This window comes from Peromyscus eremicus, chromosome 10, assembly GCF_949786415.1.
Source record: "Peromyscus eremicus chromosome 10, PerEre_H2_v1, whole genome shotgun sequence".
Lineage (NCBI taxonomy): Eukaryota > Metazoa > Chordata > Mammalia > Rodentia > Cricetidae > Peromyscus > Peromyscus eremicus.
Genome location: NC_081426.1, coordinates 61,445,418 through 61,461,297, shown reverse-complemented (window position 1 = coordinate 61,461,297; position 15,880 = coordinate 61,445,418). Strand labels below are relative to the sequence as shown.

The 15,880-nt window shown below is 38.0% G+C and overlaps 1 protein-coding gene across 2 annotated transcripts in view; it reads left to right on the top strand.

The window, feature by feature from the left end:
* Kctd8 (potassium channel tetramerization domain containing 8) overlaps window positions 1–15,880 on the top strand; it is a 237,112-nt gene that overhangs the window by 108,102 nt on the left and 113,130 nt on the right. The window contains exons 3-4 of one of the 2 annotated variants that reach the window (XM_059275945.1): window positions 7,129–7,138; window positions 8,966–8,986. The exons of the other annotated variant lie outside the window; for it this stretch is intronic. Coding sequence (XP_059131928.1) covers window positions 7,129–7,138; window positions 8,966–8,986 — 31 coding nt within the window. The remainder of the gene's footprint in view (window positions 1–7,128; window positions 7,139–8,965; window positions 8,987–15,880) is intronic. 2 annotated transcript variants of the gene reach the window in all.

Sequence of the window (15,880 nt, the reverse complement as noted above, 5' to 3'; positions counted from 1 at the left end):
TGAACTCTAGGTGTATACATGGCTATATTTCCTCCTGGCTTTGCACATTTATTCTTTAGGGTTGTTGGCAAGATTAATCTGCATATTCCTGTGGAACAAATTCTGTGTTCTTTTGTTGCTTCTTAACTGAGGTCATGTCCATCTTTCAGGAGCCTTGACCTTCTGTGGCAGGTGGTGTTTTCATCAATAATTCAAAGCCCAAACAATGTGGTGACTCCTAATGTGTTATTCCTGATTCACTCATTATTTTTTCTACCTTAAGGACTTAAGGATATATTGGGCTGACTCCCTTAATCCATGAAGCCTCCTATTTCCTATTTCCACTTACCACCAACTCCCACCTGTACAGCCCTGTTATTACTTCAGATAATAAAAGTACACCTGTACAGCCCCTTGTTATTACTTCCGAATATAAAATGAATGTTAGGTCCTAAACCTCCTTAGAAAAGGAAGACGCTTAATTCAGGCTTCAAAAGTGTCTAAGAATTTCTCTTTCAAATCTCTTTATATAGGACTCATATACTGGACAACAGAGGCCCTGTGTCTAATCACACATTAACCAAAAATTTTCTGCTCTCTATTTTACCAAGGCTTGCACAAGCAGTTCCTTCTATGAAATGAAAGGGGATAGACAGGTAAATGGTCTTAGTAGTGAACTAACATTACAAGACATAAATGTGTCCAACTGATGCTCATGTGTTCACTTTGTGTGTGTTTATGTTTTCTTTTTCTATTTTTTATTCTATTAGAAATTTAGAGAAATTAATCACAGACATATATGTATTTTATCTGCACTATTTTTTTATAGTTGAAATAATATTTTAGTATTGTTTTAGTTTTGATTTTGAAAAATATTTTTGCTTTTAGTATGGTTAAGTCATTTATTTGGGATTCTAAAAATCATAGGAGAATAGTGCTTATTTTAAAATTCCTTTCTGACTTGAGGGATCCTGCTGCTGTGAAAATCAGAGCTCTAGTTTCACTCAGGTGACTCAATGGATTGCATTTCTTCCTACTCAGCAAGAAAACTTTAGCTATAGTTAGCAGATTTTCAATTAAAAAAATTTTTTTTTCATTTTTTAGCAATTATTGTTACATTATTTTGTGTGTCTGTGTGTACATGTGTGCATATGTACGCATGATGTGCAAGTTCCTGATTGCCACAGAACAAGTAAGTCTGAAGTTCAGAGGACAGAGTGATAATGACTCCAGTCCCTCCACCATGTGAGTTCCAGGGTCATCAGTCTTGTTGGCAAGCACCTTAACCTACTGAGCCATATCATTGACCCAACTTCTGCGTTTTTTTAAGGTAACCATACGACAATTTATATCTAGCAATCAATTTGCTAGATATAAATCTCTACATTGTATTTTATTTTAAAACAACCCCAGTGGCTAAACTGGGCAGGTAATATTAATGGGATAAAGTCAGGAAATCTCAATGTGACCCTCTATTTAAATTAGAGATTTAATGACCTAAGCCTCCTCTTTTTCCAGTCTTCACACCCTCAATTCCCTTTTAATGCACAGTTGTTGCAAATCAGTAAAACAAACCAACAACTAGTTCCATTTCTTCATATTTAGAATGTCTTCCTGTTCAATATGCCCCAAGTCTTTCCCTTACATACTCGTTTTCTTCCAGTATGCTGGAGGCACATGAAGGAATTATTTTCAATTATAAGCACATTATTTTGTTCACCACCTTCAGCCAATTCCTTTAAAAAATCTGAATAAAATATATTTCCTTTTCTTAGAAAAGTTTCCCAATTAGTTCCCGCACCAATGTTTTTTCCCACCTACTTAATTCTTTGAACCACTTGCCTCTCAAATCATTTTCTTCAGTGTTCTTTCAACCTTTTCCACGTTTCAAAAAAGTCACTGAATTACCAAACATAAGTTATAACCTGAAACCACACGGCTGCTTTTTCCCTGTGCACATGTTTGTACTTTGTTGTTCAAATGTCTCAAGAAAGGTGTATTAGAGAAGTCATGTGACAACACTCTAATGGGAAATTACTAAGGAGGCAAATGCCTTACTCAAACACCTGCCTCTTGTGCTCTGCTTCCTATGTTCTGGGATTTCAGGCAGGAGGCACATATCTAACCCTGATACCCTGTTTTACTGACAGATAATACTGAAACTTAAACATATGAATTTTCATTCCAGAAAGATGATAATTTTTCTAATTTGTCCTATTGATATTTATTTTATTAGACATTGTAGTGTTAAATAATCCATATTTCTGTGGTACTTATCTGTTAAGTATTTTGTAACTGCTTCATTATTCTGTTAAATTAATTTGCTAATATTTTAAAATTTTTATTTATTCTCTCATACAATACATCCTGACTGTAACTCCCCCCCCCTTTACCCCCTTGCTCCTCCTAGTTCCCTCCATCTCCTCTCTTCCCCTACCTCCACCTCTTGTCTCTCCCCAGAAAATAGGAGGCACCCTAGGGACATCAAATGACCATGGGACAGCAAGATATAATGAGACCAGGGACAAACCCACATATCCAGGCTGGGCAAGGCAACCCAGTAGGAGAAAAAGTGTCTCAAAAGCAGATGAATGTCAGAGACACCCCCACTCCCACTGTCAGGCATCCCCCTAAAACGCCAAGCTAACAGCCATAACATACATGAAGAGGACCTAGCACAGACCTTGCAAGATCCGCGATTGCTGCTTCAGTGTCTATGAGTCCTGTGAGCCCTGCTTAGTTGATTCCAATTTGCTATATTTTGAAGAATTAAATTTGTTTGTAAGTCATTAATGAGATGATTTTTCTAGTTTGCTCAGGATTTCTATGGTCTTAGGAAATTGATACTCTCTCTTTTGCAGTCTCTAGACAATCATGCTTTTGAATGTGTGTGTAGAGGAAACTATGGCAGGCACTGTTTAGGAAAGCATTACAAGCTCACTGAAGATTCTACAATTTAATAAAATTGTAGAGGACCCTTACTATCTCCAACATGTATCCCATAGCTGGGCATCCTGGTACATGCTTGGAACCTCAACACTGGGGAAAGCAAGGAATCAGAATTGTAATCTTCAGGCCAACCTAGGGTATATAGTGATTCCTAGGATAGTTGGGTCTTTATATGGTGAACTCACCTCAAGAAACATAAATGAACAAATTAAAGAAAAATGTGGAATAAAATGTTTGCCATGGTTAATGGAATTTTCAATCCATTAAGAATTTTTTTTTATTTTTTTCTTTGTTAGGTTTTACTTAAAATATTTTTTTCATTTTATTGACACTATCAAATTTATTACCATATACTTGTATGTAGTCTCAGAATTTTCAAATGTTATTATATATAAACTTTATATCTAGCTTATTTAAAAATGAGCAGAAATAAACCTCTAATTAGTCACCCAGTTTGATTGTTTTTGGACTGTCATCTAAAACACACATTTTGGCTTTTGGGTTTTGTTTAATTAAAATTTAATCATTTTATGAATTTGATATTTTGTGTGTATTCCAGATCATCCACAATTGCATGCTTCCACTTCACTTGAATTATCAAGCAAAAAATAATTCACAAATCAATTGATTTGATAAACTTGTAATCCTTCCCCTTCCAGTCCCTCATAATTAGGGTTCTTCTTGTGATTTGTTCCTTTGTGATCAACCATTTTACATTAGCAAATGTTCTGAGATTTCTTTCTTGTTAGACTCAGTGATTTTCTTAGATTGCTGTGTGTTCTACTCCAACCCATGTCTAAATATTATTGGATATTTGACAAAATATGTGGTTTATAGTATTTTTCATACATTCATAATTGAGTCCTTGTGAGGGTTTACTAATGTATATTATGTCTTTATCAATCCCTTTGTAAGAAAATTAATATGTCCACCTCCAGTTGTCTTTCTAGAACAAATTGCTAGACCTCGTACAACTGATAGAAATGAAATAAACACCTCTAAAGACTCTCTGGAAAGGATTTTATTTGGATTAATTTAATCTAATACAGTCCCTTGTGTGTGGTTAGTAGCCATATCCCCTACACTTTTGGCCTTGAAACGTGTTGAAGGTTTCTTGGTTATTTAACATTGAACAATGATGAAAACACCATTGTCTTCTGTTGATTATCAGAGATTAGAATAACATTTGACACATAAGGCACAACCCATATATAAAATGATTTTTTAAGTATTCAATAATTTATATGTCTGAGACATAATATCTCTCCTTATAGTGCCAAGTTCTATATGCTATAACTGCCAACTAAAGTCTATGAATTCTCTGCAGCTGTCCAAATTGCTGTCTTAAAATAATTAGGTATAAATTAATTGAATTATATACAATTGTATTTTGTTTCATTTTGTCATGATTCCTTGGGAAGTCTTTGCTCTATGTATGTTGAAATTTACACAGTATAAAAAGTTATGAATATCATATCTTTTACATAAATCTATCTGGCCTTATTTCTTTGGCACATAATGATACATCTACCATTCTTTTTCCTTTGATTAGCACTTATTAACTGCACAAACTAATGAATTTCATTATAATATCCCATAATGTATGTAATATGTATTTGTTCACCTTCAATCTCCAGTTATCCTATCTGACTCACCCTTCCCAACATTTCCCTCTTTTTACCTCCAAGCTATAATTCTACTTTCAGGAATCATCACTCTATTTTCATATATATATATATATATATATATATATATATATATATATATATATATCTTAGTCAGTGTTCTGTTCTGTTGCTATGAAAAGATATCAAGACCAAGGTAACTCTTATAAAAGAAAGCATTTAATTTGGGACTTGCTTACAGTTTAAGAGTGTTAGTCTGAAAGTAGCATGGTGTAGGCATAGCAGGTATGGTAGTAGAGAAGTAGATGAGAGGATTACATTGAGATCTGCAGGCAGCAGAGAAAGAGAGAGACTATGTATATATGAGAGAGGGAGAGAGTCAGAGAGACAGAGAGATGAGAGACGGAGAGACAGAGAGGTAGACACACACACAGAGAAAGAGAGAGAGAGACAGAGACAGAGACACAGACAGAGACAGACAGAGACAGACAGAGAGAGAGAATGGGGGCCTGGTGTAGGCTTTTGAAACTACAGAGCCCACACCTAGTGACACACTTCCTCCAAAAGGCCACACCTACTCCAACAAAGGCCACAGTTCCTAATTCTTCTAGTCCTTTCAAAAGTTCCAGTCCTTGGTGACTAGGCATTCAATCATATGAGCCTATGGGGGGCATTTTTATTCAAACCACCATAACATATAAATATGTAAGTACTACCTGCTGAGTCCATTTAGGGTTGCTCACATGTATATGTTTTTAGGTCTGACTACTGGTATTGGATAACCACTTGGGGGTACACCCTTAAGGAAGAATTATTTTCTGCTTCCCAGAAGTCATAATTATTATGTTTTCTTCACCTGTGTGTGTTGGGGGGATTGTGAAATTTCCCACACACCCATCACTCTGTTTACATTTGGCTTGGCCTTTGGCTTTTCCTTTCATTTTTAAACTTTCTTTGAAAAGAATTCCCAATTTTATCTATTCATCTGTGGCATGAAGCTAAGTGCCCTCAATACAACATAGAACACTTAGCTCTTTGCCATCTTATCTGTACTTTCCCATCTATCATGTTTTCTAGTTTAAAAATAGTCAGGTTATATTTAGAAATATATTTGTATATACAGATGCACCTATGCGTCTAACAGCCATTAATGAGAAAAGAGGCCAAGCATTTGAGAAAGTACAAAGCGGTTTATACAAGAGGGTTTGGAAGGAGCAAAGGGAAATGAGAAAGAATACAATTATGTTATAATCTCAAGAAAATGACAAAATAGTCATTTAAGCTTAGGAGTTCAAGTCAGTGCTGGTGCACCCCCCCACACACACACACACATAACAGCCACATGGCTTCTATTTCCACCACCACCCCCAGTGCAGTAAACATTTAACAAATATGAAAGGAAGTAACTGAAAGAACCAGTTATGAGTAGCAATCTCCACAGCAGTCCTGGAAGAACTATCTATTCAATATTGTTGCTAGGTAATCATGGGAATCTAGATTTTAGGCACATATGCCCAGCTTATAACCATCTCTGTACTCAAAGAGTAAGATTCATACTGTACGAGACTGTGACTTGAGTTTAATATTTAAGTGCTGACTTGGTTTTAAAGACAGTAGCCAGAATCCCTCTAATGGAATCCTTTTCTTTGTGTGTTTGGAGTGCTATTCAAATGCATGATACTTTCTCCATAGTCCACCACTGCATGGACGATCTGAGAAGCAAACACTGCTCATGAGTAGCACTTTTTCCTGCTTCCGGCTTTGGATTGTTCTGTCTTCATCTTTCATATCCATAAGAAATATAGTGTTTTCTTCTTAGGTCTAAAATTACACATGACAGTCTATGAGACATTCATGCCATTGTCTCCTTATGATAAAATGTGAAGATACCAGTGTGAACAGCTGACTCTTTCATCAAGAAGAGGAAAGAATGAACAGTTGGGGAGATGGTTCAGTGCTGAAAGCACTTTGTAGGAAAGCAACAAGACCTGACTTTGAATCTCTAGAATGCACTGATAATGCATTAAGAGTTGTAATTTTAGTGTTGGAGTAGTTTAGACCAAGAGCAAGCCAAAAGTTGAATTCTCCACTTCTCTTAGTGTGTCCTATCTTTCTGTTATTTATGTTTTTGTGCCCTGTCAGTCCCCTGTTGTAGGTATCTAATGTCATATTTCCTTGTCCCTAACAAAGGGCTTTTGTTGAATATCACAGAGAGTACAGTATAAGTAAGGAATGAGAGATTCTTTTCTTCCAGAGGGTTTTACAAAGGAAGAAGTTACATTACTCAGCCCAACTGACCCAGAATAGCATCAAAACCACAAACACATTATAAACCTATATCCACATGTTTCCAATGTTTATGATGAAGTTTTCTTTAAATTTGTTTCAACTCTTGGCTGCTTTCAGCAAGTGGTTAGCAAAGCACCTGCAACACACACACACACACACACACACACACACACACACACACACACACACACTGTTCTGGATCAAGGACATTTTATATCACATAATTTGAGATTAAAGTTATGCCTTTAGTTTAGGCTATAAAAGCTGAATACAGGGGAAATCCAAGGCCTAGTAAGGTTGGTTACATTGTTTCTACCAAAGCTGGTAAACCGCACACAGGCAGAATACACAGTCACAAGGAGTTTGAGTACATAGTTTCAAATTGTATGAAGGCATATTGCAAACTTGGTTGCAAGATCCGACAAGAGTAGGATTTATGAAGGCAAAAGGGATTTTCTGAACAGTTATTACCATGACAGAATTGATGCAAATGTTCCATGGACTTGTCAGCTTCCTTGAAATTCCAGCCTTGGAATGCAAAAAAAGGCATTCCCCAAAGCAAACTGGTTGGGGAGAGTGGCTGTAGCTGTGAGCTCAGGATATGATTAAGAAATCCTGTCTGGGATGAGTAAGGTGGAAGAGACATAAAGACTCTAAACATCAACCTTGGCCTCCAAAAATATATCCATTTCCCACAAATGTGTCAATACACAGGCGAACACGTACAGCCACACAGGCATACAACATGCACAGATATAAGAGGAGAAAAAAAAAACCTCAATAGAATGACAGTGCTTGTTTATTCTGGGCAACCAAGACAAAGAACTGTGCATGTGGCAGGCACATTGAAATGAATAGGTCACTGTAATTAGCTCAGTGCTATATGTCAGGCAGATTTCAAGTGAGGACAGTATCGTATCCTCAGTATCATGAGATTAATGCATTGGATGTCATGGGGATATATTTTTCACAAAGGCAAGATGCTGCTTAGTTTTCTCAATACTGAAAAATGTGTGATGGAATTACTTTCAATGAGCAAAGATGTATTTTTGGTCAAGGTTGCAGGGCTTTCAGCCCATGGCTGGTCATTTTCATTACTCATGGCCTAATACGAGACTGAACACCTTGGTGGCAGGAGCAAGTGGGAAAGGATCATGTTCCTCTTATTATGTTCATGAACCAAAGAGTGAAAAACAGTCAAGAGCCTTTTGGTCTTTCTAGGTCAAGCCCAGTGATGCCTCTAACTAGGTTTCAATTTATACTTTCACTTCTTCACAATAGAGTTAACATTGTATGAATTTGTCAAGAGATTCAGCCTTTGATAATATCAGAGTCCTCAGGTTCCCATCGTCTCCAGAAAGCATATAGGCTACCATCCACACAGCCAGTAAAAGAGTCCATGAGGATCCTTTCATGTTCAACCCACTAGCCGTGAACGATAATCAAGCATTGTAGTTCACAATAGAGGACTTCACAGCATATAATTATCCTTCCCCAAATCTGGGAACTCTCAGAGTTGGGTCTCTAGCCCCACATGTAAAATAAAAATGGGAGGAGAAGAGGGAGGGGATGTAAAATCAATGAATATATTTAGTTAATAAAATTAATTTTCAAAAATTTGCAATATTAATTTGGGATCTTTGTGGTATCTGTTTTGATAAAATCAGATTGATTGAAGATGTAGCTTGTGTGATGAATGTATTCCTGTTAACATTTTGTTTTAAAGAAAACTATTAGCATGGTGAGAAAGAACACACCTCCTTTCAATTTACACCTGATAGTCCTACTTCATTAGTGAGAGTGGCAAGATAATGTGGAGATTTGTGTGAAAGTGCCTTGTGAGAGGAAAAATAGCACACAAAGGTATTACTGTAGTTGAAGTCAGTTAAGTCAACAACGGTTTGTGAACTTACAGTACATGACTCTTGGGAATAACAATGCTGATTCCTATGCCCATCATTTTGTGTGAAGAGATTCGATTTTATAGGTGGAATTATGGGCACAGAGATTTTATTACCAGATTTGAAACTTAACGGGTTATTATGTAAGAGCTGTGTGCAACAGTCAACACTGAAGATCTGGGACCAAGTTTCTCTCATCCTCCCCAAAGAACAAATGTACAGTGGTCTCCTGGAAACATTGACGTTGTGTAGAGCGTTTGAAAGAAGGAATCAGCTGTTCTGCAAACCAGGAACACTGCCGCTCTTTAGGTCTTTTAGGAACACTGAAGTTTACAGGATGAGTGAATTAAGACTGTGCCCTAGAAAATAGTGGAATGGTCATTGAAATTAAAATCTTCTTACTCCTCAGGGTGTTTCTCTTAGCACAACGCATTGGACTTTATATCTGCCAAAGGGGTGATGATTGTAGAGAGATTTGGTTTGTTTGTTTGAAGGTAGCTATTAGTCTTTGTGAAGAAACTGTAGTGTAATTTCTGTGTTCTTAAGGATTTTTGAATAATTGCTTTCAGAATGTTTTAGGTGTTTACATGACTTCTATAGTGTTGCCCTTTCTTTCTTCTTTATGCTCAGTGTTTCAATCAAGATATCCATAATTTAGACTCAGCAAGGAAGATTGCTGGTGAATTTTCTACTCAGAAATAATGTTGTGCTGTGTTTTCAGATAGATTTTGAATTCCCATTGTCTCAAACTCATCCTTAAGAACAATACCCCATTGTTACATGTCTTTCTATGATCCATTTTCCCATGTCCTAATCCTACACTGCACACTTTATAATACAATAAACGATATCAAAAGGGACAGACATCTTTCTAAAATAATGTGATATATAATACTAAGACTGCTACACTGTTGGAGTTAACTATAGTTCTATCAGCACTGAATTAAAATATCCTCAACATGGGGTACATCCTTTGAAATAAACATTCTCATCTTCACTTTTTCCTAACTGGATTAGAGGGTGAAAAATGAAAAACATGCATTCAGAGCATGACAATTAGAACAATTGTTTTCATAAAAGCTATTGCCTAACTGAGAAGGAACGGATTGCTTAAAATTACTTATTTTTGTTGGCATGATATTTCTTTGGAAATAATATCAAGTTGTGTGTCTTCCCAGGTTGCTGTATGCCAGCAACTCCTCCAATGATTTAAAAAATATGCCATGTTTTTAATCCACAAAATTGACAAGTGTTTACCTTTTGATCAAAACACCTGCTATTTCTTAATGGCATGTAATGAAGGTTGGGTAAGCGTCATAGCCTGGTGGACCACTTATTTCACCCAAGAGAACACATCTGTGCCAGGATTCCTTCTTTTCTGGCTCAAATAGGAAAGTAGTAGAAACTGTAGTTATTGACACATTGACTTCATCATCAGTACTCCAGTCCTCATCACCACAAACAGCCCTAGGATGAAACTGAGGACTAACCTTCACCATGTTCTTTGTGCTTTGCATGTAGCACCTCATTTAATTTCCACAGCACTCCTTCCTGATAGGTTTTTTTTTTTTTCTCACACATGATTCATATACAAACTCAGTGAAGTTGAGAAAAATCATATGGCTTCACTCAAGCTCATACCTGTGGTTGCTTTCAGATTCTGAATTCAAACCCAAGTCTGTCTGATTTTAGATTTTAGTAACCACGTAGTACATTTAGCCTCTTACATCCCAATAGCTTCTGTAAAATGGATTGAGCCCCTGTTAGGGACCTGCATATCCTAGGACACTGATGAAATTCCTAGGTAGCAAATCTCTGGTGAACACTGGAATTTCAGATTAACTTCCCAACGCGTGCACACACACACACACACACACACACACACACACACACACACACACACTATTATGCTCTCTAAATGTCTCAGTCTAAGACTAGAAGCAGATGTGCTCCACATCAATAGACCCAAATAAAGTATTAAACTAATCTACCTCCAGTGCTATGTAAAAGGCCTCTAAAGGCTGTTTTTCCCAGCTAGGCAGTGTGGGTATAACTTTAATAACTGATAGAGATGCCTGAGGTACAGCACACATGTGAAAATCTTAAAGGAAATTCCAACAGTGTATTACAGATGGCCAAGGGATTAACTAAAAGATCCTCTCTAGTGTTGTGACTCTGATATCAGAAATATGAGCCTTTTAGCTGCACTGAAAAACAGCATGCTAATAAAAGTCTACAGGCTCATTACATTTTTGTCTGAAGTGATGGGAGCCTTCCTACACTGAGTATACAATGAGGCCAGACTTTTCAGTATTGGGAATTAAGCTTCATGATATACCTCTCATGACATTTGAGTAAATACAAGTAGGCATACATGCCTGTTCTCTCAAGTAAAAATAAAACAATTATATTCACTGTTGTTTCCTCTATAATAAAAATCTATGTGAATAATTTCAGCATGTATATGTGAAATGTAAACACATATATATTATATATACATACATACATATAATCAATAACATATATTATGCTCACAGGCATATGCCATACTAATTTTAGTAATTGCGGTAATTTATTTGGATTATTAAAAATAATTTTCAGATTCACAGCCTAAAAGTCCACCAGCATTTCCCATATGAGGTGTATCAAATATATTTTGAATTATAATTAGGCTGTAAAATCTACCTTTCTTTGATTGTCTCCACCCACTCATGTTCACATTTTGACACTGAAAATTAAAACCTGTAAAACCAATGACGTGAGTCCTTTGTGTCTTAAGAAAATCATGCTGACAGAGTATGCTAGCAGTATATCTATAACAAGTGTTCACCTTCTCAACTCAGTTTTACACTTTATAAATTTTTATGAATTGTTTGTAATCTAGTATAAAAGTTTGCATTGGACGGTCTTGCTCTTAATCTGATGTGCACAATAATTATAATAATAGGTGCTATGTCTACATAGACTCTTCAAGTTATAAAATGCTTTCATGTTCATAAAATTTCAGTATTTTAACGTGTCCCCTCACATTGACATTATTGAAGGTAATACAGAAAGAAACTGAGGAAGGAGCTTAATAATGTGTAAAACAGGAAAGGATGTTTCTTGTTGTCAACATCTTCCAAATACTACTTAAGAAACTCAATATTTGCTAGAAATGTGATTTATAAGTAGTTCTTTTTTGACAGGTGAAGGTTTTGGTATAAAATACATTTTAGAAGAGAAAGAGAGGAGCAAGGTTTTGTGAGTCTTTAATACAGGTAGAGGATTTGCCCTTAATTCACTGAAACCTATTACCTATTTCAAGATCTAAAGGGGATATTTGACACTGGGGTGGTATTTCAGAGGAAATTCTGACAATTGTTTTGGTAACAATTTGTTTGTTTGTGAGAGGATTTACTTGTATGTCCAGATTTTTCTAGATTTTATGATCTTCTGCCTCAGCCTCCCAAGTGCTTGACTTTCAGGCATATGCCTAGCAAAAGCTGCTTTTTATAGTGTCTATCATCTCCAAATTTAGCAACAACATAAAAAGAGAAGTTTGAGTTAAAGACGTTTAGTTGGAATCATAAGAGAGAATTTTTTTTTTTAATTTTGAAGTTTGGTCTGAACAAACTAAAGCCCTGGGTGAGCAAGTGACTTCCATAAGGGGGCTCTCTGGGCTGTGGGCATGGAGGGGATGTCACTCCTCAGCTGCTGTGGAGTGACAGATAACAGCAGCCTCTAATGACAGTCAGTAATGAGGGGACTCTCACAAGACTTTAATGGCTTAATGTATTTCACAAAATTAGTGGTGAAAAGAGCCAGTTCAACCACAATTTCTTTTAGCCCAGTGCATCCACATCTATTTCTTCTTGCAGCTTAAAGCAACCTGGGAAGGTGATGATAGTGCAACAGCTTGACCCTCATGATCTTGCCCCATGCAGAGTACTTAGCACCTCGGTGCTCCTCATGGAAAACCACCCAACTTATTTTTATTGGGTATTTGATATGTGCAATGCTGCATACACCTTTAGAAGGTGAAGGACATAGACATAGCTTTAAACCAGAAGAAGACACACAACGTACAGAAGGACCACTGGGTAGGGTCGCTAATGTGTATTTATTAAAGATGTGCTGATCCAGTTGTCAAGTGTGCAACAACCTCTGGATAATTCAAGTGTAATGTGCTATATCAGCAGACAGAACAATTAGTAGTTGTAGGAGAGATCATTTTAACATAGTAGCATTTGGGTACTTGATACTCTTTCTCCTCTCAGCAGACTGCATAGCACCTTCCAGGACTGTGAGAGCAACCCCACAGGGAGAAATCTTCCAGCTCACTTTTTGTTTTTACCCTTCTATATCATGCATTGAAGGTTTATGGTGCCTTCAGCAATAGGGTCTTATGAACTACGTCTGATGAGCAATCAAGATGAATGGCAAGTTAGTGTTGTTTGGGGAACTTTTGGGTCTTCCCAATGAACAGCTCACAATGCCATGTCTCATCCTAGCACAGAAGTTTTTGTTTAATAATCCGTAGCTACAAGGGACAGCTCAAACAAACTCTTTTTAATTTTTTCTGTTTTATTTGATTTTATCAGTGCCTAATTAAGATAAAATAAAATGTACCTATTTATAAGCATACAATTCTGTTTGTTGAACTTTTTGTGTTGATGTTTCATACAAAGCACGTTGCCAGGCAATAATTCTAATAAATATGCATTTGTATTTGAAAGCAAATGCAATGGCATGGATCTATGCACAGGTTATTTAAATGTCAATAAATAAAGTAATATATTGGTGCTTGATTTGAGAAAGAGGCATTGCTTTTATTCCCTATAAAAGAAATACTCTTGAAGGTGTATACACGTTCCCAAAGTGCTTTGATAGTTAATATTTTAAATCTCTCATAAATTCAGCAAAATTATGTTGTAAATTGCTTCTATCAGTATTTGACACCAAGGAAAGATATACAGGAAATGATAGATTTTTTTTTTAAAATATTCTTTAAGATTTCACAATTATATGAGTTAAATACTTTATTCTTAATATATTCTATCAAGCCACACAGATATTGAGAAATTTGTTCAAATTTATACATCTAGTTGGTGGAAAATCTAGAATGCAAATATACAAGTTTCATTTCGAGAAACTATATAGTTTCTGCTTCATTTCTACCTTCTAGAAAATCCATAGATAGTATTAAAACAATAATACTATAAATAATGATAAATAACTTCATCTCAAGCTATTATTCTTTTTTATTTGAACTTTTTAAAACTTTTTATTTATTCTTTTGGCTTTCACATCATACATGTCGATCCCATTCATCTCCCTATCCCTTCATATCTGCCCTCTGCCCTTTCAACCTCCCCTGACAATACAAAGTAAAACAAAATTTAAGAAAAAAATACAGAGAGAGAGAAAGAGAGAGAGAGAGAGAGAGAGAGAGAGAGAGAGAGAGAGAGAGAGAGATCTCATTGTGGAAGCTGTAGTGTTATAATGCAGTGAGTCACATAGTATAGCCTTTAGTCCGTATATCTTTACTTGCTAGTGTTCTTTGTAAAGAGTCATTGATCTAGTTCAAGGCTTCTGGTTTCTGGAATGCTATCAATACTGGACCCTAACTGGGACTCCTCTTGGATATCCTGTTGTTGCCCTGTGTTGTGGAGATCCTGCAGCTTTGGGTCTGCAGGACCAGTCCCTTCAATTGCTCTAGCAGGTCATAGATGAGGTGGATGCAGGAATGGGCCAACTCATAGTCCTGGTTCTGGGCCTGGATGGTTGCAGGGTTGGTCAGCCTGCCAGCTCTTCCTGGTCCTCATGACCAAGATAAGGTCTCCAGCATTTCCCCAGCTAGTTCACCCTATGGTGCAATGAACAAGAGGCAGGACTGGTTCTCCTGTTTTCATGCCGTCAGGGCAGGCTCACCTCCACCACCAGGGCTTGCCTAAGCAAGGTGCAGGGGCCCCTCTCCTAAGTGCTGCAGCTGGTGAGGGGCAGGGGTAGCTCTCCTGCTCTCATGACTTTAGGGCCAGCTCTCCCATCTGCCACACGTGGTGAGGGACTGGGGGGCAGGGTGGGCATCTCTCCCATTCCCATGCCACTATATGGCAGATAAAGGGGCGGGGCCAGATTTCCCAAGCTCACATTCTTACTGGCCCACAGGTGACCCCGTCAACAAGGTCAGCTCTATGGTGCTTCCCAGGCGAGGTACAGGCACTTTCCAAAATGCTTCAGTTCCTAAGGGGAGGGTCAGCTCCCTAGCCTTCTGCAGGTGCCAAGGGGTGGGGTGGGGCATCTCTCCCTTGCCCACTCCTCTGCATGACAGAGGAGTATTAGGACCAGCTCTCCTATGCTCAAGCCCTTAGGGCTGGCTCACCCTGGCATCCACCAAAGGAGTCGGTTCTACTGTACTGCCCACGTGAGATGCAGTGCCTGTTTTCCTGGGGGCTGCAGCTGGTGAGGGAATGGGTCAGCTCCCCAGCTTTCTTGGTGAAGGGGGGAGGACATCTTTCCCTCACCCTTGCCACCACATGGCAGATGAGGGTGGTGAAACCAGCTCTCCCACTCTTCACCCCCTCAGAGCCAGTTTGCTTGCATCCCTACAGAGTCAGCTCTGCTGTGCTGACCAGGTGAGGTGTAGGATTCACTCTCCCTGGTGAGAGGCAGGGCCACTTCTCCCTAGCGTTCCAGTCAGTGAGGGATCAGGGACAACTCTGTGCAACCATATCCTCTGGGTCTTTGGGCCTTTGGTTATAACAGGAGCCACAGATACAACATAGATCATTTGGCTGCAGCAGGGCCACAGGTGCCGACATGGACCTTGGCTACAGCCCGGGCTCAGACATCACCATGACCCCAGATACCTAGCAAGCCACCCACCTTAGCCTGTTCCTCACCACCTTCACCTCTTCAGATCTGCCTCTCTGCATAGGACATGGACCATTCTGTCTCTCTCTCTTTCTCCTACACTTCACTGTATATTTTCTCACCATAATGGTGCCCGACCACTTGTGCCACAAGGCACCTGGGCAAACCTCTGTCTTCTCCCTACTGTCCAGGCCAGGCCACCATGGGAGAAGGCATGTAGGTCTCCTCCTGCTCAGTCCTAGGCTATTATTCTTAAGACTTGTTTATTTCAATCCTCCCTGA